The sequence below is a fragment of the Danio aesculapii genome, chromosome 1 (genome assembly GCF_903798145.1).
Source record: "Danio aesculapii chromosome 1, fDanAes4.1, whole genome shotgun sequence".
Lineage (NCBI taxonomy): Eukaryota > Metazoa > Chordata > Actinopteri > Cypriniformes > Danionidae > Danio > Danio aesculapii.
In genome coordinates, this window is record NC_079435.1 from 29,737,204 (window position 1) to 29,762,729 (window position 25,526).

The 25,526-nt window shown below is 36.0% G+C and overlaps 1 protein-coding gene across 2 annotated transcripts in view; it reads left to right on the forward strand.

The window, feature by feature from the left end:
• dachc (dachshund c) overlaps positions 1-25,526 on the forward strand; it is a 101,138-nt gene that overhangs the window by 39,258 nt on the left and 36,354 nt on the right. For both annotated transcript variants that reach the window (XM_056458542.1, XM_056458534.1), the window contains exons 2-3: positions 161-276; positions 11,708-11,833. In XM_056458542.1, the coding sequence (XP_056314517.1) occupies positions 161-276; positions 11,708-11,833 (242 nt within the window). The remainder of the gene's footprint in view (positions 1-160; positions 277-11,707; positions 11,834-25,526) is intronic.

Below are 25,526 nucleotides of genomic sequence, written 5' to 3' on the forward strand. Positions count from 1 at the left end.
GGAGTAAGTGACATGATGCAGCAAAACTACAGCCTTGCCATTATAATCAACAAAACCGTCCACAATGCAGCTTACAATGTGCAGTGCAGTGACTTCTGGATGAGTTGTTACATGTAACCGAAAGGAGGTGTTTGTCTGATATCTGATGTTCACCTTTCAGCTCCAGACCTGGCAGACCTCCTAAAAGGACCCAGAATGTGACATCACCCGACAGCCCTCATGTCCTGCCCCACTCCGTCTCTGGACTCATGTCTTCAGGATTAATGTCTCACACTGGTAAGATGATAATGAACTGTTTCTGCCAGAACTAACAAATCTCATCCCAAATGAGTAGCAGAATTTAAAATGATCAAATCAGGATTCAGAATTAAAAGTGAAAGGAGAATAAGAAAAGGAAGAAGTCAATTAATTGTTTAAACGAAGACTTGCCATGTGTTCCAGCGACAAGCAATTCGTCTTTCCAAAAACAGATGTGGATAGACTATACGATGCGACATAATTAATCACAAATCACAGCCAATTAGGAGAGTGCGCTGGTGGACTTTCTTCTCATTAGCACACTGCTGTCTACAAGTTCAGACTAAATGGATAAATGCATAAGACAAGGAATAAAAACTAACATTTTCAACATTATTTAAAGTACATACTCATAAAAGACATTTCAATTAATTTAATTTTTTATTGTTTTCTTTTTTCTTTTCTTTTTTCTTTTATTAAGTTTTTAAACTTTAGGATGTCAATGACCCTTAAATATGTTCATAATCTTGTGAGGGATCCAAACAAAAATTCTGTAATCTTTTTATGTAAAGGCCCAATTTATCATAAAATAATAATAATTTATTAATAATTATTAATAATTATTAATATTAAATTCTAATATATGTAATTCATTTATTAATTCATTCATTTTCTTTTAGGCTTAGCATCTTTATTAATCAGGGATTGCCACAGCGATATACAGTATATTATTAAAATAATAGCAGCAACAACAACAACAACAAGAACAACAACAATAATATTAATAATATTAGTAATAATAGTTATTATTATTATTATTATTATTATTATTATTATTATTATTATTATTATTATTATTATTATTATTATTATATAAACATGTCTAAAATATTTTTTAAATATTTTTTGGAAAATGATACTGTTTATACTATGTTAAATTATTACCCACTCATTACAGTTCTGTTCTTTTTTTTATAATTTGTATAATTAGTGATATAAATGTATTTCATTTGAATCTTATTTAATACACTTTTAGACTAAACCAAATATAATTATTTGAAATTATTTTGTATTCACCATGCAATGTGTTTACTTATCTAATTAAAATGGATTTTTATCTATTTAAATTTGTGTATTTTATTAATTAAATTCTAAGTAAGTTATCTTTAATAAATTTTTACATTTCTTGTTTTTTTTTTTCAACACATTTCCACTTACCACTTAGTGCTTTCTTTCAGGCCGATGGCGGTCCCTGGACACAAGTTTGAAAACCTGTGATTTAGCAAACATTTTTATCCAAAGTGACAACCAAACATGACAATGTAACTAATTAAACCAACAAAAAAGTAACAATTTATGTGCTATGCCAAGCCCCAGTTAGTTGTATTTAAAGCGGAATGTATGTAGTTGTAAGTAAAGCAAAATTTAATTCAAGTGATTATAAAACAGAACTGAGAGTGGCTATCATTTATGGAATGTATGGTCATATTTTTGAGCAGCATGGTAGCACAGTTGGTGGTGTTGTCGCCTCACAGCAAGAAGGTCACTGGTTCAAGCCCCGGTTGGATCAGTTGGCATTTCTTTGTGGAGTTATGATGAGAAGATGACGGATGTTAACTGTATGATGACCTAAATGGCTTAAACACCCAGCAGGCACAATACGTCAACATGACGTCAGATTGATGTTGTACTCCAATGTCATGGGGACATTGCATCTTGTTTGGAAATGAAAATCGTGTTAATGTCAGAACTCAACATCAGGCCAACGTCAATGTCCAATGTCCAACCTAAAACCAACCAAATATCAACGTCGAAGGATGTAACAGCTTAACATTGTGTGGAAGTTACCACTATTGACATTAATCAGATGTTGAATTTTAGTTGTTATACTTGTTGAATAAATGTCAGTATTTGAAATCAATATGATGTTGGTTTTAGATGTTGGGTCGACATTGGATTTTGATCACTTTCTAACAACCTAAAATCGACCATTTGACATTTTTACTGGACATCCACATACATTGTCCTTAAACGCTGACTAGATGTTGAATTTTGGTCACCTTACGTCACAACCTAAATCTAACCTAATGTTAATGTCTTATGACGTTGTGTGCCTGCTGGGCAATTACTAGATGCACTCCAGAATTTTACGTTCACACACATCCACAAATGAAATGTAAACGCATAAACTTAACAGCGTAATACCTACTACTCTTGAGTACTTTTGAAAGGGCTAATTTTTACTTATACTTTGAGTTATATTTACAACTGATGCTTTTAACTCTACTTACACTACATTTTTAGGCAAGTAATGGTACTTTTACTAGAGTATGATTTTTCAGTACTCTTTCCACCACTGGCTATAGGTGAATTGGGTAAGCTAAATTGTCCGTAGTGAATGTGAGTGTGTCCTGTTCCTCCAGGTTGGGGGTTGAGCGTTGGACTAATGACCCACCTCGTAAAAATTAGTTTTTACAAAACACTAACATGGTGCGGCTAAATATCAACTTCAATATAAACAGCCCTGGGAGCAAGTATGGTCATATATTAATAAATTAATAATTTATTATAATATTTAATCTCAAATTGAACAATTAGCTTAATTATTTTAACAATCATTGATCTGTCAGACACAATGTGTCAGAAACAAAACCTATTTTGTATATAGATTATCTTGTCACTCGTTGTTTATCACCATCACAACTGGTTTGTACAAAAACACAGATTAACATAGAAAATATAATGAAAATACGATGTGTGTGTTGTAATGTTGATTTGTTAGGACTAGGGCTGTGTGATTTGGGGAAAATATCAAATTGTGATTTTGTTGACAGTTATTGCGATTTCGATTTGATCTGCAATTTAATTTTGTAGTTAAGCTTCAGCTCAAAAATCTGTATTGTAGCTTCTTACTGCTAAAATGCAGTGAGTGTTAGTTAAAAAAAGGAACTGAAAAGATATTAACTTCAACTTTTATTCAAATTTATTTTTAAATATTCAAAAATGAAACACAAATTTTTCTCTAAAGCAAACAGTAAACACAAATAAAATGACCTTTCCTTTCTTTAAACAAGTTGAACTCAAAGAGAGAGTGTAGCTTGTTATAAAAACAAAAAATAATCATTATAAAAATACAGAACACTCAGCAAACCAGCATGGCCGAAACAACTCTGAAATCGTACTTTGCTGTTGCTTGCTAATAGATTGAGTGTCACTGGCAATACTTTAAGTTGATTTTTTAGCAAGACACTCTTCACATAGCCGCCTGTTGTGCTGTTTTAGGTGCTAGTTGTTGTATTTGCCCTGTGGCAACAATTCTTACAAATTAGCTGTTTTTGTTCAGTGTCTGTGACTTTGAAATTAAAATATTCCCATATTACTGATGTCCGATTTGATTTCGATTAATCACACAGCCCTAGTTAGGACAGACACTTTTAAAAATTCTATAGGAAATATGGGGATTTATGAGAGGTTATAGCTTAAGGGGATAGTTAACAACCTGCCTAACCACCCAAAAATAAAAAAATCCTTACTAAGTAGTTCTAAACTCTATATTCTAAACGCTATATTCTGAAAAAATTTGGGGAAAAAGCAAATTGATGAAAAAAAGGTATCAATGTCTATAGTGGGAACAAAAAATACTATCAAAGTCAATGGCTGTTTTTTCCAACATTTTAGTGCATCTTGTTTTGTGTTTAATAGAAGAAAGAATCTCAAACTGATTTGAAACAACTCAGCAGACATAAAAAATCATAAGACATTAATATTAGGTTGGATTTAGGTCACCAGTGTCTAAGGACAATGTTATCTTGACGTCCAATAATGATGTGAAATGATGTTGATATATTGTTGATTTTAGGTGGTGTTGTAAAGTGACCAAAATCCAACATTGAGCCAATATCTTAAACCGACATCATATTGACATCAAATACTGACATTCATTCATCGAGTATGGCAACCAAAATCCAACGTTTGATAGATGTCATATTGGTAACATCCACACTTCAAGCTGTAACTTCATTAGATGTTAATATTTTGTTGTTTTTAGGTTGTGTTAGAAAGTAACCAAAATGCAATGTCTGTCTGACATTGGACATTGACGTCAGCCTGATGTTGGGTTTTGAAGTTGAACCCAATTTTCATTTCCAAACAAAATGCAACGACATTCGGGTACAACATCGATCTGATGTCATGTTGACGTCCTGTGCCTGCTGGGAAGTGTAAGATGACTAAATGATGACAACACTATTATTTTAAGTGTGTAATTTATACCTCACTAGCATCGCTAAATAGATCTGAAAAAATAGTAATGATAATAAACTATTGAAAGAATGTTTTTAATTAGGTTTCCCAAACACTCTAAAATTTGAACAAAAATGAGAGCACGGCCATATCTACACCATTGTCCAATGTTGCTTCCTGGATTGGACAGGATACTCAAAACAAACAATGCTTAGTTTGAGCTCTATATAGCCAATAGGGGCATTTGTACATGATGTTGTTGTTGTCCAGCTTACATCATTTCAGTGTTCCTAGGTATTTATTTCTCATGGATCCTGTGCAGGTAGCTAATTCCTATGACTGAGTTCCTATAACCACCTGGTGCATCTGAAAGCCACTTATATTTAAGTTTTTATGAGGGGAAACCACCATGAATGACTTACTAATGCATGTTAAGTTGGGATGAGGATATTTAAACATAAAACTACCTTCTCACTCCTATAAAGGGTTTGTTTTATTTGCCTTTTTAATACAGATGCTTGAAATGGTGCTTATTTTACAGACCAGTTGCAGCCTATTACACTTCTGTGTCAGTCACTTTAAACAGCACTTATCTGAAGTGACGCAAATAAACAATCTGACTCATGCTGTGCTGTGGCAAAGCCCAAAGCCAACAAAACACGACTATGTTTACACACTCCAAATGCAGGTTTGCCCCAAGGTATATGCAACCTCATCTTGCCAACTCTAATTTGCCCTTTATTGTGTTGTGATATTGTGATTAAACCCTATTATATTGTGCCTGGAGATATGTTCACCTCAGCCTCTGGGGTGTCAGCTCTTTCGTTTAAAGCATCCCAACTTCTGTCCACCCTGTATGTAAAGCTAAATACGCATTTGCTGCCCGACTTCTAAGCTGCCCTTCTCTTTGTGCGTGCGCGCGCACAGTCTGCTCGTTACGACTTCTCAAAGAGAGCCCGAAAAAAGCACTGCGCATTTGTACTCGATTAGAAAGAGCAGGTGACGGCGAGAGAAAGAGTTGGAGGGAGAAAGAAAATGCTCAATAGCACAGGCCTCTTTTATCTTCCGCAGAGGTCACACTATCAATGTCAGCCACAGAGATGGGAACTCAAAGGCCACTAGGGAGATAGAGAGAAAGAGAGAGAGGACCGTTTTTTTCCCTCTTTGAGTGGATTGCAGACTGAGAGTAGGGAATGCTTTGATATCGTCCTCTTCACAGGCTGAATAGGGACCTTGGCTTTCATGCTCTGATCTTGACATTTAGTGAAAGCATTTGGAGAGCAACTGAGAGAGTGAGAAAAAAAACACCCTGCTCCTAAAGCTCACTGCCAGAGCACGCTTCATATTTGCACATAACTGTTGTGAATTGCAGCCAAATGCCAGCGAATGCCAAAGTTCTACAACCGTTTGCTCGGGCTTGTGCGGAGATTTTAAAATCAGAGATTTCATAGTTTTGGATAGACAGACAGACAGACAGACAGACAGACAGACAGACAGACAGACAGACAGACAGACAGACAGACAGACAGACAGACAGACAGACAGACAGACAGACAGACAGACAGACAGACAGACAGACAGACAGACAGACAGACAGACAGATAGATAGATAGATAGATAGATAGATAGATAGATAGATAGATAGATAGATAGATAGATAGATAGACAGACAGACAGACAGATCTTGGTGTTTGGGAAAAGCAATAGTTGTTTTGTAGAAAGTTTGACTTTTGCAAATACAGTGGTGTACAGCAGGAACTGATCAAATGCTCTCTGTGTATGAGTAAAATCAAAACGGTGTTGATTCAGTTTTATTTAATAAATTCTGTCTTACCCTAGGTATGGGACGATAACCGTTTTCAAGGTATACTACAGTTTGGATAAGTCAAGGTTTTAAAACCGCCAAAATTTTCTGTAATACCGTTCCTAAGGTATGTCTAAGATTTTTATCCAAAGGTGCCATTTTAAATTGTAAAGAAATCTGTGTTTTAGAAGCTAATGAAGACAGCAGAAGTCAATGATTTATTTGAATTATTTAGCCTGACATGTTTACTGCTCAAAAATATTTTAAATCTTTCACAAAAAAAAGTTTAGTTTTTTTACCCAGACAGAAAAAGAGCTTATTTTAGAGCACTGATCACAATAACGTGATATTTTTATCCAAGGTTATCATACCCTCAGAATCATATACCAGCCCATGCCTATAACTGACAGTAGTTCACCAAAAGCAGTATATTTAGAGAACAGCATTTGGGATTTTCTAAAAATGCAGAGGTACAAGTTGGATTAAAAAAAGACATTACATTTCGATCAATAAATTAAATACCTTTAAAAAGTTATAATATACAGGAGGGTGTCACGGTGGCGCAGTGGGTAGCACGATCGCCTCACAGCAAGAAGCTCGCTGGTTCGAGCCCTGGCTGGGTCAGTTGGCTGTGTGGAGTTTGCATGTTCTCCCCGTGTTGGTGTGGGTTTCCTCTGGGTAATCTGGTTTCCTCCACAGTCCAATAACATGCGGTATAGGTGAATTAAATAAGTTAAATTGGCCGTAGTGTATGTGTGTGAATAAGAGTCTATAGGTGTTTCCCAGTGTTGGGTTGTGGCTGGAAGGGCATCCACAGCGTAAAACGTATCCTGGATAAGTTGGCGGTTCATTCCGATGTGGCGACCCCTGATTAATAATGGGACTAAGCCAAAAGAAAATCAATGAATGAATGAATATACAGGAGTTTTCATGTTTGAACAATTCCAGTGACCATGTATTTAAACGGCAGCATTGTGAGAGCTTTGTAACAACCTTCAAATGACAAAGTACTCTTTCAGAAATAAAAATATATACGAGTTGTCACTGAGATGGTACTTTTTTCAAATGGTACACATCTGTTAAAGGGTTCATATACACAGTAAAATGGATTTTTAAAATGGATTTCAGTTAATATAGAAAACGAGTGGGCGACGCGGTGGCTCAGTGGGTGGCACATTTGCTTTATAGCAAGAAGGTCGCTGGTTCGAGCCTCGGCTGGGTCAGTTGGCATTTCTGTGTGGAGTTTGCATGTTATCCCCATGTTGGCATGGGTTTCCTCCGGGTGCTCCGGTTTCCCCCACAAGTCCAAAGACATGTGGTAAAGGTGAATTGGGCATGGGATGTTTCCCAGTGATGGGTTGCAGCTAAAAGGGCATCCGTTGTGTAAAACATATGCTGGATAATTTGGTGGTTCATTCCGCTGTGGTGACCCCAGATTAATAAAGGGACTAAGCCGAAAAGAAATTAATGAATAGAAATGAATAGAATGAATAGAAAACGAGTGCATGTTTTACCAAAACAAATATTGGATTTTTTTGAAGTGCCCCATTTTTTTGTTACTCTGCCCCATTTAGAACGTCATTCTGGAGGTTTTACGTAATAACTAACATGGTTTAAACAATAGGTCTGTGCCAGAGAAACTTTGGTTTTGGCGATACACTCATCACTACATCGCTCATTTCCCAAACGATGCATCGTCTATGATAGTTCAGCTATGAGTTATGTTGTTGCTTTTGAAAACGCACCCCAGCTCAAGACCAAACCCCTAATAATAGTCTAACAAGTCATACCTCTGTTTTCTCTTGACTTCAGCACGCCAAATACGCATATTGTATTCAGTCAAATATCTGTGAGTGTGAACTTGTAAAACAATAGTACACTTTTAGAATTGATTAAAGGGATAGTTCACCCAAATATGAAAATCCTCATCATTTACTCAGTCTTTAATTGTTTCAAATCTTTATGGGCTTTTTATATTGTGTTAAACACAACAAATATATATTTTGAAGAAAGTTGGAAACCTGTCAATAATGATGTCAAAAGTTATAAAGCTATAAATCTTTGATGTAATCATTGTTTTCATGATTTTCTGATATTTTAAATATAATAAACTTCAAATGTATTAACAACTCATTGCTTCTGATCTGATCTGATTTGATCTGATGGCCTCTGTAGAGCTACCTGCTCATGACCTCTGTACTGCTTTGTTCATTCTGCCTCTGGACTGCTTTGGTCATTTTGTCTCTGGACTGCATTGCGCTTTCTGTCTCTGGACTGTTATGCTCATTCTGCCTCTGAACTGCCTGGCCCCTTAATTGTTGCTTGCAGTTATATTTATTATCATCATTCAAAAATTTCAGTTTTGCTTTCCTACTATGGAAGTCAGTCGTTTCCTACTATGGAAGTCAGACAGCTTTTTTACCTTTATTTCTGAGAGTGTAGAACATCAGTCTTTTTGTCATACTGATACAACTGTGAGACTGTGAGAAGACTGGCTATACCTGGATATGAATATATGATCAAATTAAATAATATTTGATTATATTTATATTATTATATCTTAATGGGATAGTCCCTAGCCCTTTAACTACCCCACCAAGAAAAAAAGTTTGGACTGCATGTCTTAACTCCTAATGTCGCTAGTTTGACCACACTTTGTTATTATTGTTCATTTATTCGTTTACTGGAAATTAGAACTGAATTTAGAAATAGTTTTGAAACAAATATTTGCACTTAACAAATTAAATTAAATATGTAGGCTGGATGTCTTCAGTGGAGTGTACAACACCGTTTCCTTACGCCACGAAAGTAGGGTAAAGTAAAGAGTAAAAGTAAAGTAAAAAGAAAGTAAAGAGGCCAAATGGAGGAGGCTCATTCTTTATCCCCCAGCAGACTGTGTGTTTAGCTGTTTCTCGCGAGTAAAGCATTCAGTTTTTCCACTTACAAAGTCTACCATGTAAATAGCAAATGCGCCATGGTGCGACGCAACAGACTCTTAAAAAGAATGAGAGATGAGACTCTGTTTGATTTAATGTACGTTATTCTCAAAACACACCCATAACTCATTAAGAAAATAAGCACAACCCTTTTAGACCATGCACTAGGGCGCAGAGCGTATTTTTCCATCCTTAAAATATCAAATGTGGATTCGGTCATGCCCTTAATGCTTTTGCGCTATGCGTTTTAGACTTGCGCATAGATTGTTAAAATAGAGCCCTTAATGTGTGACAATGAGTTAGTGTTTCAGTGTAAACTATTGTGTCACATTAAATCTTTCTGTTTAGTCTTTTCTATCTTTTTATATTGTCAACTTGGAATTATAAGGTTCTATCTGCGTTCTGAATGATTTTGAGATATTGAGCTTCAAAGATTTTGCATTCCATATAGCAAACAGTATGTGTGTAACAGTTCTCTTTCATTTATTAACATGACAGAGACCCTAAATGTACTCTACATGTAAGTTATCAAAGTTCTCTTACATTTGCAAATTGGAGTAAATAAACCACGTTAAATGCAGATAGAACCTTCTAATTCTGAAAAGTCATTTTCTGCTTAGAATTATAAGGTTCTATCTGGCAGATCATTCATTGAAGCATTACTTTTTAAGAAATACATTCAAAAAATATATAATTTGGTGTTGTAACAATATGTTGATGCTTGAGAAAGCTACAGTTTTGCTTTCTATAACATTTATTTAATGTTTTAGGATGAATATTTTTTCTTGTTCAAATTAATCATACAAGACTGCGCTAAGTATTTTGTCTAGTGCAGATGTTAATTTTATAAAATTATTATGTTAATATTTATAAAATTTTATGCTTTATATGAATTATTGAATTATATGTATTCTATTATTTGCCCTATGAATTCAATTGAGTATTTGTCCTTCAAGGCTTAATATCAAATTTAAAGACTTTAAAGGAAAACAGACAATGAGCAAATGAGTTTAATAAACACTGAAAAATGTTTCACTGGATATATATAAATATATATATAAATAGATAAAAATATTTCACATTTAAAATATTACATTTATTTAATAACTGTTTCTTTTTCAACAATGTAAAATATAACATTTCATCCCAATGTCAAAAATGCTTTTAAATCATCACATTTACGCACATCTTTTCAGTTTCAGGTTTCTTCTCAATTTTGTGTGGTGCAGCATTTAGTCGACTGTGATTTTGTGTGATTTTGTCTATCTGGTCTTTCCCGCTGTCACTCTGATGAAATTACAAAGAAAGCTGATCCTGATTGGTCCTTGTGCATGTATTAAAAAATGCTGATTGGCTAACAAAAAGAACCTTATAGAGCCAAGCTAGAGTTCAACTTTGTAGAAAAACCATATTTGTTTTTTAAATAAAAAGTCCTAAATGTAAACAACTTATAAAAAACACCACATATTGTAAATAAGTTGTCATTTAATAAGAATATGCGAATAACTCAATTTTGAAAAAAATGTCAGATAGAACATTATAATTCTAAGGTGACGATATATCATTTTAGTGTGTCAGTGATAAATCATAGTAAAAATATATGACAGTCTAAATAAAATGAAGGCACATTTTATTATATAAAAAAACTATTAAGCTTTTATTGTTTTAACGCCTAAGAAGCCTTCATTTTGAATGACTTTGTTCTTTTTTAAAACTAGTTGAAGAGAAAATGGACAAGAGACATGTAACAACCTGAATTGTGAAGCTAGAAGCAGCTCTCTGTGCAATGAAGGAAAGCTAATCTAATTTTAATTGAATTATAACATGTGTGAACTGGGGGCACACCACACACACACACACGCACACACACACACACACACACACACACACACACACACGCACACACACACACACACACACACACACACACACACACACACACACGCACACACACACACACACACACACACACACACACACACACACACACACACACACACACACACACACACACACAGTTAACATGGGTTTTTGGAGACTTGTGACAATGGGCAGGCTGCTTCAGTTATCAGCGATGACATGATGTGAGATTCAGCTGATCCTGGTTCTGCTCTTCAAGTCTAGAGTGTGATGTTAGTTTGACGGAGGGTTGTGGCAGAAGCAGAACAGCCCTGAGTGTGAGTTTAGCTTTGGGATGACGCTGTTGGTAATAATAGACCTGTTGTTATCATCTAATGTTACAGTGCCAGTGTGCTCTTCTGTTAAATTCAATTACGGGATGTGAAATATTCATAATTACTTTCACAAAAGCATTTAAATGAGGCAGATTTTTGAAGGTGAATCTGTTCACAGTTCTCATATTCACATATTCTCACAAGATTAGGGAACTGGAGTAATTCATTTTTGTAATTTTTTTTTTGAAAAGGCAAAACTGGATGACTGTGACTTAACACATTTTTTCTTTCTCTCATGCTTGATACTCTGACAGGCCTAACAGCTGCTACACTTGCTGAAGCCATGAAGAAGAAGATCAAATTGGAGGTGATGAACAGTTACCATGGCAATAATAACCACAGCGCAGATTCTGAGAATGGTGACATCACCTCCAGCATGGGTAAGTGTCAGTTCCCCCTCTTAAACACATGTTGAACCAAGTCATCCCAAACGACACTCAGACATTACAAAGCCTGGCCCAACAATAAATGTGTGTGTTTGTCAAGGGGTTGACGAGGTTTTCAGTCATCACTTTTTTTGGATGTTAGAATGTTCTGCTTATTATAATACTTTTTTTTTCTGAGCAAAAAAAAAAAATAAATAAATAAATAAAATACACACACTTTAACCATGATTTATAGAATAAACAGTTAATAGAAAAAACAACAAAAAAATCTTGTCAGGCATATTTAGGAATTATTTGATGACTTATTCAAATTATATATTAAAGAATCAAAGTGCAGAAGCTCCCCTAACCTGATTTCACCATGTAGGAAATGTTCCTGGATCAACATCTATGTTAATCCCGGAACAACATTCCAATCAGCCAATCAGAATTAAGGGATATGGGAGCCGTTTATGTTAAATTTAGGCTTTATGCAATTCTACATGAGTGTTATCTAACTAATATTCCCCTCTGAAATAATTTACAGTTATGGTTAACCTTACACATGATCTTAATTCAGCTTTTTTATGATTTAGCCAATTATATTTTCAAGGTCAGAAAAGAAGCGTAAAGGCTGTCTTCACAAGTCTTCACATTGTTTTATATGTGTTGCTCAGCAACATGGACACCTCCAAATGATGTTAAAAGTGTCACATGCTGTATTTATAAAGTATAATTTACCCAATAATGTCGAATCTGTCTTAATGTAATGACATATTTGTGGCTGCGAAATCTCACATGAGCTGACGCACTGTTTAGTACTGAGATGACACGCACGTGCCTGCCATTGATGACTACATTAGTGAACAGAACCTGCATAGGCTGTGAATAAGAGGTAATAAAGTTATAAATAACGTTCAGTTTGTTACACAGAGTGATCATTTGGGAGCCACGCAGGAGGGAGGATGATTTGCTTATATGTCATCATGAGCCGCACTCAGCAGTTTAAGTGAAACCGAAAGCACGCACATCATTTAAATGATCATATCGCATTTTATTGTGATGATTACGACAAACATTTGATATGTTTTTTCTTTCATAGCGAACACAAAGTGTTGTGCATGAAAATAAATGTTTACTGGGTCAGTATAATTACTCTAGCCGATGTAATGTACGTAGAATATAATGCAAAAGGGAATCTGATAATGACAAATGTCTCATTTTACCAGTGAAAAAAACGGTCTAATAATGTTCTCAATGACAAATGACAAGCACATGTCTCAAACATAATAATTCCACTTTAGAAATATGAATAGTTGTATTCTGATGCCATCACTTTACTGTGAATTAACAACCAGGACAAATTTAGTCCGTTCCAAGTCTATACAAACACTCTATAGAATACAATGTCTATACAATACAAATAGACCTACACATAGGCCCAATATTGTTGTTGATGTTTTACAGAGTTTGAGAAATAATAATAATAATAGCCTGCTCATATTTACCTTTATTTTACATCTATAGAATGGTGAGAAAATCGTGATCTTGATATTAAGCAAAAAAAAAACAAAAACGCATTTCTCTTTTTAGCCAGAATCATGCAGCCCTAGTTTAGGGGTAGGGAATAGATATGCATTCCATTTTTTAACAAAAAATGATGTTCCAGGTTCAACATAGATGTTAATCAAGCATCGCCTTGTACTTGGCAAAATCATGATGTGCGCAGCAGCTCCTCTAGGTTTTTGTCTGCAGTAAGCTTTTAATTATTTAACATTATTTTATATAGATGTCAGAGCAAACATTAAACATTAAAACATTAAAGTAAATACTTTTTATGAATTTATGCTGTCTGTATAACTGTCTGTATATATAGAATTGTATGTTTATTTGTTGTGGATACAAATGTGAGATCTCAACTTTTGATACGCAGTATATATGTCTTCTTTCCATGACCATGCTGTAAAAAAGTTTTTTATTATTCAAATTAAAAGTAACCAAAAATGTAATATTAGCACCAAGAAAGCACTATTTAATTGAATACCTCATTGACTCAAGATTCTCACAGAAATCAGTCAAGTTTGGTGAAGGAAAAATCCTGGTTTGGGGTTTCATTCAGTATGAGGGTGTGCGAGAGATCTGCAAAGTGGATGGCAACATCAACAGCCTGAGGTATTGAGACATTTGTGTTGCCCATTACATTACAAACCACAGGAGAGGGCAAATTCTTCAGCAGGATAGCACTCCTCATACTTCAGCCTCCACATCAAAGTTCCTAAAAGCAAATAAGGTGAAGATGCTCCAGGACTGGCCAGCCCATTCACCAGACATGAACATTATTGAATATGTCTGGGGTAAGATGAAGGAGGAGGTATTGAAGATGAATCCAAAGAACGCTATTCTTTGCCATTCCAGATGACTTTATTAATAAGTTATTTGAGTCATCACAGAGATGAATGGATGCAGTCCTCCAAGCTCATGGGAGTCATACACAATATTCATTTTTTTTCCACTACACAATGACTTTATATTCTACACAGTACATTATTTCTGTTAAGTGACAAGACTTTTGTCTAAGCAAAGTCAGACCTTACTGTCCTAATTAAATAATTAAAAATCAAGGCATGAACATATTTTATTTTAATAAGATAAGCATAATCTAGAGGCCTTTGCCTTTCATATAAGCCACTTCTGATACCAAATGATCAACTAGAAGCCAAGTTATTATTTGTTGTTCCTAAAACTTGGATAGACAACAAGACTTTTGTCAGGTAGTGTAGCTAGAAAATACAAGTTTGTAATGACAAGATGGTGAGTGAATAATAATAGATTTTTCTGTTTGTGTGAACCAGCCCAATTATTTGAAAGCATAAATCTGTCTGTTTGATGGGTTGTGCAAGGTATTAAGCAAGTAATACACTTGCTTTGTAAATCTTCTTTAGAACCTTGTAGTTTTTATTCATCATCTTTAATTTGTTGTTGTTGTACTGGAACTGAAGTGGCGTCATTTCTGCAGCAGTACACATTGTTTCATTTCAGTACTTTCATTCATTTGATCTTCTTCAAATCCTGCAGACATTTTACATTCACATTGTGCTACATTGGGGTGGCACGGTGGTGCAGTGGGTAGCGCTGTCGCCTCACAGCAAGAATATCGCTGGTTCGAGACCAGGCTGGGTCAGTTGGCATTTTTGTGTGGAGTTTTCATGTTCTCCCCGTGTTCGTGTGGGTTTTCTCTGGGTGCTCCGGTTTCCCCCACAAGTCCAAATACATGCGGGACAGGTGAATTGGGGAAGCTAAAATTGTCCATAGTGTACTGTATGTGTGTATATCCTGGTCCTCCAGGTTGGGGGTTGAGCATTGGGCTAACAACCCACCTCGTAAAAATGAGATGTTATGAAACACCAACATGGTGCAGCTAAATATCAACTTTGATATGTATACACGATCCTGGGAGTAAGTAAAGTGCTACATTACACATTTAAAAGGTAATAAATAGCATAGTACAAATATTCACATATACTTAGCACTGGATTTAAAGTTTGATTGGATTGAAAAAGATTTTATCAGTAAAAAACAAGCGAACCGAAAAGCAAATACACAGCAGCTTTAATAAAAGAGAGAATTTGCCATTATTCTATGATGCAGTGCTTATTTTTCCAGAAACTGCATTTATGCTGTGCTTATTTTTCAGAAACTATGCATTGTAAGCAGATTTAAGCAAGAAAATACCATGAAAATGAGGTTGTGACCTTTCTGGAGGGAAAAAAGTGAAAACAGAGGCCAGGATGTCACAGCGAGAGGGATAAGTGTGAATAAGATTAGCCAGGTTTTACCCACAAATGCTAATAAGGAGGAGCTTTTTTATCTTCAGCAATTTAGAGTGAGAATAACCTTGAGTGTGGACTCTTGGTGTAGAATATTAATATCTCTGAAGAGAGCTGAGTGGTGCAGAACTGCTCTCTCTCTCTCTCTGTCTTTTCAACTCATTTTTTCTTGATCATTCTATCTATCTTTGAAATTTCTGTCTCTTTCCGTCTATGGCTTCATGTGGCCTGTAAGTATGATAATGACACAATGATGGCCTTGTCTGATGAGCATAACCGAAAATATCAGTCTCCCATGCTTGTGTTTTGAATCTGAACCCTCATCCACATGCTCATATAATTATTTACGTTTGACAAACACAAACTGTTCCCAGAATTGCAATCTCAGTCTGAGAAATGTGATACACCTAAACCCTGAAGACTGAGGAGATCTGTTGGGATGGTTGGCATGTACGAGTTGTTAGAGCGGAACTCCAGTGGCACTGATCCAGTTGGTGATCGGGGCACTGTTTTTAGCAGCTCCTTCTCTGCCCTGATTACCAGGATATGAGCTCATCTCTGGTTAAATAGAGGTTCTTATAACAGCTGTGCCCTCCAGCAGGAAGTGGAGGGCTCTGGATATAGTCACACTGTCCTGTCAAAGAGGAATGTGTCTTGTTGAAGCTGGTGAAAGGCAATGTACAGCTAGATAGCCAGAGTTGTGTGTATTATACACAAACATGAACTCTTTATTTAGCATATGCCAGTCTCAGCTGATGAATTACATTTTTGAATATTGTCTATGTTTATGTCTCCCCTCATGATGTGATTATAATATACCAGTTAAATGTTACGTCAATAAAATGCTTTGATCAAACTAGCATGGTTGTAGTAAGCATAATTGGATTAAACTATGTGGCTTACACCACCTTTAATCAAAAGAAACAGCCACTATAATCACATTTATTACCACTCTGATCAAAGTTAAACTCCACAAATAAACTCTTAAGACATTATTCAGATGTTTCCCTACTCTCCAAATCTCTAGACAGTCAATAAAACTACGGTTACCGCACAGTTTAAGCTCTGTAAAATTATCCAGAGCGTTCACAGTACTTATATAGATTAGTTTTTTTAGCTCAAAGGGTTTATAGCAATCGGTTTCCTCAAACGGTTCGAGTTGCCTTAACTTATTGGGATTTACGACTCAGTTGGTTTGAGTTCTCTTCATTTATCGGGTTTTACTGTACTCAAATGGATTAAGTTCACTTTACTCATTAGGATTAGTTTTTGAACTTAACTAGTTTGTTGCAATCAGTTTCCTCAAATGGTTTGAGTTACCTTAAGTTTTTGGGTTTTACAGTGTAGCACAATAAAGCTGCAGCACAGTTACTGAAATGTTCATTAAAGCAGAGAATAACCGTACATTAATGTGTAGTTTGCACTTATTGTAAGTAAAATAAACAAGGACCAGTGATCACGTCATGCAAATAATGAAAAATAAGGTAAAAATAATGACACCTCTTTGCAAATAATTAGAAAAATGTGGTGTGAGTTTATGTCATGTATGCATCCTACTGCCATTATGACCTTACTATGATAATTGGAAAATATTGTTGGTGCACATGTAAACATAGCCATTGAGTGATGACCTTACATGATCCTAATTATGATAATTAGCCCTTCTTTTAAATATATATACACTCACTGGCCACTTTATTAGGTACACCTGTCCAACTGCTTGTTAATTTCTAATCAGCCAATCACATGGTCAAGACGATCTACTGCGGTTCAAACCGAGCATCAGAATGGGGAAGAAAAGTGATTTAAGTGACTTTGAACATGGCATGGGTGTTGGTGCCAGATGGGCTGGTCTGAGTATTTCAGAAACTGCTAATCTACTGGAATTTTCATGCACAACCATCTCTAGGGTTTATAGACAATGGTTCGAAAAAAAAAAAGTGAGCGGCAGTTCTGTGGGTGCAAATGCCTTGTTGATGCCAGAGGTCAGAAGATAATGGCCAGACTGGTACAAGCTGATAGAAAGGCAACAGTAACTCAAAAAAAACACTCGTTACAACCAAGGTCTGTAGGAGAGCATCTCTGAATGCCCAACATGTCCAACCCTGATGCGGATGGGCTACAGCAGCAGAAGACTACATCGGGTGTCACTCCTGTCAGCTAGGAACTGGAACCTGAGGCTACAATTTGCACAGGCGCACCAAAAATGGACAATAAAAGATTGGAAAAACGGTTTCTGGTCTGATGAGTCTCGATTTCTGCATAGACCCATCCTGCCTCGTATCAATAGTTCAGGCTGGTAGTGGTGTAATGGTGTGGGGGCTATTTTCTTGGCACTCTTTTGCCCCATTAGTACCAATTGAGCATCGTGTCAACTCCACAGACCACCCGAGTATTGTTGCTGACCATGTACATCCCTTTATGACCGCAGTGTACATCTTCTAATGGCTACTTCCAGCAGGATAACGCGCCATGTCATAAAACGTGAATCATCTCAGACTGGTTTCTTGAACATGACAATGAGTTCACTGTACTCAAATGACCTCGACAGTCACCAGATCTCAATCCAATAGAGCACCTTTTGGATGTGGTGGAATGGGAGATTCGCATCATGGATGTGCAGCTGACAAATCTGCAGCTGCTGCGTGATGCTATCATGTCAATATGATCCTCTGAGGAATATTTCCAGTACCTTGTTGAATCTATGCCATGATAGATGAAGGCAGTTCTGAAGGGTACCAACTCGGGACTACTAAGATGCACCTAATAAAGTGGTCAGTGAGCGTATTTATATATTTAAAAACTGCTATGGTCAACATTTTCAGCACAAATAAATAGTCAATGTTTTTCCTACATGTTGACTATAGTTGGGATCACATTAGTAGCAGTATCAACCTGTTAAACAGCTCCAGAGCCATCAGTGAGAGAGATGGCTCTGATAGGCAAGCTTAATGAAGGAGCGGAGCAAAATAAAAGCAAAAAGATGACAGTGAGCAAAGAATGATGGCACTGACAGAAGACTAATGTCATACTATCTTACATGAGCATATCAAATATTTTTATAACAACATGAGCCACCTGGAATGAAAAAGGTGATCAATAAAAAGTGATATTCAAACTGGGAATAAAACACACTGCTTTATTTACTTTTTGCATATCTGCAGTGTACAAGGAAAACAGACAGGAGATAGCTGCTGACATAGATCGTTAATTCCTTACAGTGAGACAAAGAACTCGGAAGTCTTTTTGATGTGTTCAAATGGTGCTTTTTGGCATCAGCCAATGTGAGGCAGCACAGTCAGCCTTTGTATGCTAGTTCTTTGACGTTGACTTTGTGTGTCACGGATCAACTAGTCTGTTTTTCCTGGTAAAATTTTTATCATTTATTTTAAAGGGTAAGTTCACCCAAAATGAAAATTCTGTTGTTATTAATTACTCACATTCCAGTTACTCACATTGTCATTCCAATCCCTTGAGATCTTTCTTCATCTTTGGAAAACAAATGAATACATTTTAGGTAAAATATGAGAGCTCTCGTATTTTCCATACAGCAATGTATCCAGAAATAGAATAAAATACAAAAAATGAAATGTGACTTCAGTGGTTCAACTACTATCAAATAAAGCTCCAAGAGCTCTTTAGGAACTGTACACATTACTTTGTTGTGAATTACTAGCCATTTAAGAGCCTCACTAAGTGTTTTTTGGCACACCATTAATTCAACCAACTGGATGACGACTTCAAAACTGACAATGTTTTTTGATTTAAGTGTTATATGCATTGTATATTTAGCCAACAGTCTTTGGATGTGACTTCAGAAAATGAGACTGGCCTATTCTGGATACAGTGTGAACTGAATTTACTAAATATCTAAGAAATTAATTGGACATGGCAAAGGTTGTCCTCCTTTACTTTTTAGTTTGATCTATAATAATATTTCAAGAGTTCACACTTAGCTGATGGTTGATTATAAAGCTTGTTTGGCATGCTGTCCCGGGAGAGAGCCCTGAGCTAATAAGATCCTCGAGCCCGGGGCTCCCTCCCGTGTGCAAGGCGAGAGGGGAGTTTGAGCTCAGGTAGATCTCGAGAACTCCCCTGCTGTAGTTGCTAATGAACAGATAGGGATTGCTTTTAAGAGATAACTACTTACTAGGAGCATGTCTATGGTGCCGATTTGGATTAGTCAATTAACTTAAGTTGCATGTTTTTGGATGAGGAAACCCTGTAAACTCCGCACAGAAACGTCAGCTGGCTTGGTAAGGACTAGAACCAGTGATGTTCTTGCTGTGAGGCAACAGTGTTAACCACTTGGCCACCATGCCACCCATCTAGGAAAGGAGGAGGAGTAGGGGTGGAAGGGGGTATTCTTTAAAATGAAGATGGCTGTTACAGTATATGGAACTTAGGGTATTTATAGTGGCTTAGGAATTGACTGATTGGTGAATCTTAAATTGGATAATGCGAGACCAGCTGCAAGCAATCATAAGCATGTGATCCTCTTGAAATTAGTTTATAAATAAACTTCACTTATTAATTTTTTTTTTAGATTTACATTGGGCGTTTCACCTTTATTATGACAGGACAGTATCTAGAAAGTAAACAAAGTTGGAAAAAAGGTCCTTCCAGGGGCGCTTTATGTCAGTGCACTGGCCACTAGGCTATTGGCTCTGACATATGCATTCATTTTTATAACTGTTTTTGTGGACATGAAAACACTTACATCTACACACCTTAATGCCACCTGTTCTGCATGTCTTAGTATTGTTGGCACCTAGATAGAATCCCATACCTAGATATGTCCTCAGAGTTCTGCTGACATTTGAACTTGACACACTGACTCATTGAGCAACTCTTTTGATCCTAAATCAATTTAAAATAACTTTAATTGCTTAAAATTAACTTTGCTATTCTAATTATGTACAAAATATAATAAAAAGAGAAGAGAACAGAGGAGAAAAGATTGAAAAAGACAGCAGTACAATTCATGGTGTTCTAGGCTGCAGTTCCACGAGCACATCGCTCTCTCACTCTCATGGGATTGAGCTGACAGATAAGCTGAACTTCCCCAACAATTGTAATAGAAGAGAAATGGAATTCTAGCAGAACCTAATCAGGAACAATTGGATGATAAAGGAAGAACAGTTAATGAAGTGGAACGTTTTCTCCTTTTTTCCCTTTTAATTCCCATAACATCATTTTCAAATCAGCATGGAAATGAAATATGAATAAAGAAAATCTTCAGAGGACTCACTCAACAAAAGATGACATCACTGGAGAAGTGTGAATTTTCCTCCTAAATCTCTTTACTCATTGGAGACCATTGCTTTTAGTGGTGAGACTAAGTAAATGACACTATCAAAGATTTCTAAGGGTTATAAGTTACCGTAATAGATTGCAAGGTTGAAAGAATGATAAAATATTCCATTTTAGGATGAAATAACATTCTAAGTAGACATTCAAAAATTTGTTATTTTTGCTGTTCAAATTTTGGGTTGTATTAGTTAGTCTTTAATGCATTGGAAAGAGTTTGTGGTCAAATCTAAAACCATTTGGTCTAAAATGAAACATTTTGAGATCCAAGAACAAACCTCCAATTTTTTTAGGTGTTGTAAAAAGGGGCAGAAATAAATAATGTGACACTCTTGAAATTAGCATTTTATCTTCGTCTCACACATTCACATGTCAGGTCAGAGTTCACCAAGATGTGAAATTTTGCTACACAGCGGATTGCATAAAATCTTTTCACATACATATGAATGGATGTCAATGGGACGAAAACTCTAATGGGATTGCGGTTTAAGAAAGAAATGCAAAAATCTATAAATGAACACTGTAAATTGTTAAGACAGTACTGTATGTACTATAGTCTTTATTGAAGAGTGAATGGGGATGTATTGTAGTGTCATTGTTACTAAAATCAATTTTCTTTTGTTTTGAGCATTCTGGGTTGTTTTTTTGAGTATCTTTCCTTTATAAAGCTGTCGTATGGAGTACAGTGACCTTTAGGAAAAGGTCTGAAACATGAGATGAACACAATGCATGAACACTGCTGCTTTACACTAAGAGAGCACTTTTTATAATTAGAGCTATATTCGGGAGCAAAGGAAGAATGTTTTACAAAGTTTGTTGAGTTGAATTAAGTTACTCTTTCTGAAATGTGCTTGTAAATTTTTGGACTACCCAAAAGAAAATGAAGAAATAAAGGAAAGGAGCTAATACAGCATAATTTTTATGACTATAGTTACACATTAACCATACTCTCACTATTGTTACATCCAATCGCATACTATATGTGAATACTTTGCAGCTGCTAAACATGAAAGTAAATGTGTTAAGCTTGGATGTAATGCAGAATGACTACGTTTGTCTGGTGGTCCTTTACAAACTTTTTCCTTGGACCTCATAGCATTGAAGAAATTGTGAGAGCGTTTCACAATCTTACCAGTACAATATAACAAGAATATTTTATGATTACAGTGAATTCAGACATAATACTGAACTTACATGCTGTTTTGTTTTGGGTTTTTTGGCCTGGGAAAGTGAGATTTTGAATGCACCTTATATTTACAATACATTACCATTCCAAAAATTTTTAATCATTATTGAAGGAATAATTGTTTATGGGCCATTGAATTTCTTGAAAACTAATGCACATCTGAGGAGGCAACATGCTTTTATACCTCAGTAGTGCTAATACACTTTTTCTAATAGTTCAATTATTCATCCATTCATTTTCTTTTTGGTTTAGTCGCTTTATTAATCTGGGGTCGCCACAGCGGAATGAACCGCCAACTTATACAGCATATTTTTACGCAGCAGATGCCCTTCCAGCTGCAACCCATCACTGTGAAACACCCATACACTCTCATTCACACATATACACTATGGACAATTTTAGCCTACCCAATTCACCTATAGCACATGTCTTCGGACTTGTGGGGGAAACCGGAGCACCCTGAGGAAACCCACGCAAACATGGGGAGAACATGCAAGCTCCACACAGAAACGCCAACTGACCCAGCCGAGGCTCAAACCAGCAACCTTCTTGCTATAGGGCTACCCACTGCGCCACCTTGCAGCCTATAATGCAATAACTTAGAGACAATTATTTGACTTAATTTAAATTAATTTAAGGATACTTGTCAGGTCTATTTCATAAGCCACTCTTTGTGTAGAACTATACTTCTTCCCTTCTGATCTCAAGGCTCTGTTACTACTAATTCAACAATGGCTGGTATCAATTGACGCTTGAGCCACTGAAATGCAGAATTGATTAACTGACCGACTGATTTATATATTTGTAAGTTTATATGTGAAAAGAGTCATTACTGTCTCACTACTAAGAAATATCAAATAGTTTTTTGTTAGGAAATAATTTTATTTATAAAGCTAATGGGCAGTGTTGACAACATGAACTGATTTTTGTGCAAGTACATTGGTGGTCAAGGATTTAGAAAAATAAGATTTATAATGGTGCTTTTAAATAAGTCTCTTCTACTCACCAAGCCTACATTTATTTGATCCAAAAGTGCAGATATAACTGTAAAATTTGGAACTATTTTTACTTTTAAAATAACTATTTTCTATTTGAATATATTTATTTATTTATTTATTTATTAATTCATTCATTTTTCTTCAGCTTAGTCCCTTATTTATCAGAGGTCGCCACAGCAGAATGAACCGCCAGCTATTCTGGCATATGTTTTACACAGGGGATGCCCTTTCAGCCCCAAGCCAGCACTGGGAAACACCCACATACTCTCAAATTCACACATGCACTCATACACTATGACCAATTTAGCTGATCCAATTCACCTATACCACATGTCTATGGACTTTGGGAAAAAACAGGGCAAACACAGGGAGAACATGCAAACTCCACACAGAAATGCCAACTGGCCCAGCCAGGACTCAATCCAGGGACCTTTCTTGTTGTGAGGTGACAGTGCTAACCACTGTACTGCTCATTTGAATATATTCTAAAATGTTATTTATTCACATAATCCAAAGTTTTAGCATCATTACTCCAGTCACACGATCATTCATAAACCATTCTAATATGCTGATTTACTGCTTAAAATAAAATATAAATATAAATAATACATTAAATTATAACATAAATAATACATTGGCTTATTGTTAAAAATGACTGAGTAGAACTTATTTCAGCTTTCTTTGATGAATATAAAGTTCATAAGAATAGCATTTACCTGAAACAGAAATCTGTTTTGTCATTATAAATGTCTTTATTATTTTTTTAATCTTTTATTGAAGCATCCTTGCTAAAAAAGAACTGATGATAATGATAATAATAAACTCTGATCTCTGATTTTTTTGATTCATCAAAGAATCCTCAAACAAAACACTCAATTGTAAATGAATATCGATGATGATGATGATGATGATGATGATGATAAAATTTCTAAAGTAGAAATTTAGTATATTTGAAGGATTCCTGAAGGATCAGTGATGATGCTAAATGTATTTCAGTGTTCACTACTGTAGTTTAATTTTTTTAATGGTTTGAAGGCTGCTTTTATTTAATGAAGTAATTTAATCATACAGTACCGAAACAGTAATTTAATCATTTGTGAAAAATGAATACAGCTTACTCATAATATATTTACTACTTTTGTTGCTACTTAAAAAGAAAACTCATTTCTTCATACTTGAGCACTGTTTTAGTGCTTGCCATTTCAGAACAGCAATATTTCATTAGAACACTTCTACCCAGAGTAGTTGATTAAAATAATAGCACTGACTCACATTGGCATCTCTCCTTAATTGTGTCTGTATTTATAATATAAGGAGGAAATACAGATTCGAATAGTCTGTATGTGTTTGCGCTTTAGTAATGTTTAAGTGTTGTTGTGCACGTGTTGTTGGGCATTTCCACAGAATCTGCCTCTCTCTATCTGTATGTGTGTGTGTGTGTTTTGGATTACACACAGCAGATGCCTGATGCTCACTGTAAACACAAGTAATCACAAGCAGCTGGTCAGGATGACTGCCTCTCTAAGTTTCTGTATGGCTGTGGGTGGCAAAATGTGTGTGTGTGAGTGCGTGAGTATGTGTGATGTTCTCTGTCTAGAGCACACAATAATTCTATTGCGTGTTCCTCTGACCAGACAAACATTGGGAGTGTGGGAGAACAGTATAGTTCAGCACACTGCCATTTACTACTTCCTGAAAAGTCTGTATTAGGAATGAATGTTGTGTACAAGTTTATTTCTTTGCACAGACATGAAAGAACGACCGTCTCCGTTTTTGTGCCGAAGATCACATCCTCCCAGGTTCTTTTTATCTGCTTATCAAAATATCTGCACCTTCATTAACTTTTCCAGAACGAGGCCCCCAAACCCTTTAATGGCCTCACCATATAACCCCCTTTTTTCCATCTCTCCTTTTCATCCCCCACTGTGGTTGTTGTTGCTTGTTTTGTGATTATTTCCATAAGGGAAGTAACTCAACGGTAAGCACATGGAAGCATCATTAATTTCATCTTAAGGAGAACTAAGACTTCCGGTTTTCCACAAACCCCTCCCCCACCCCCTGTTGACGGGAATGTGGAAACTACTCCACAATGTCTAACCACTACAAAGACCAGAGCTAAACACAGACTAAACACCTAGACCACAGCTGCTTACTGGCAGCCGCACCTTCGTCTGGGAAATAAAGCTCGTCAATCGCTACTGTTTTATACCCCTGTCAGGCTGTAACATGTTAAATGCCTTTAATGGGGAAACGGTTAAAACAAATAGTCTTATCATAGGGTAATAATTTATTAGAGATGTTGTATGTAGTGTGTGGAGTAGAGGCGAATCGGTCTTATCAGGCCAGTAATGCTCTTCCTCTCACACACCTGCCGGTGGTCTCTGTCT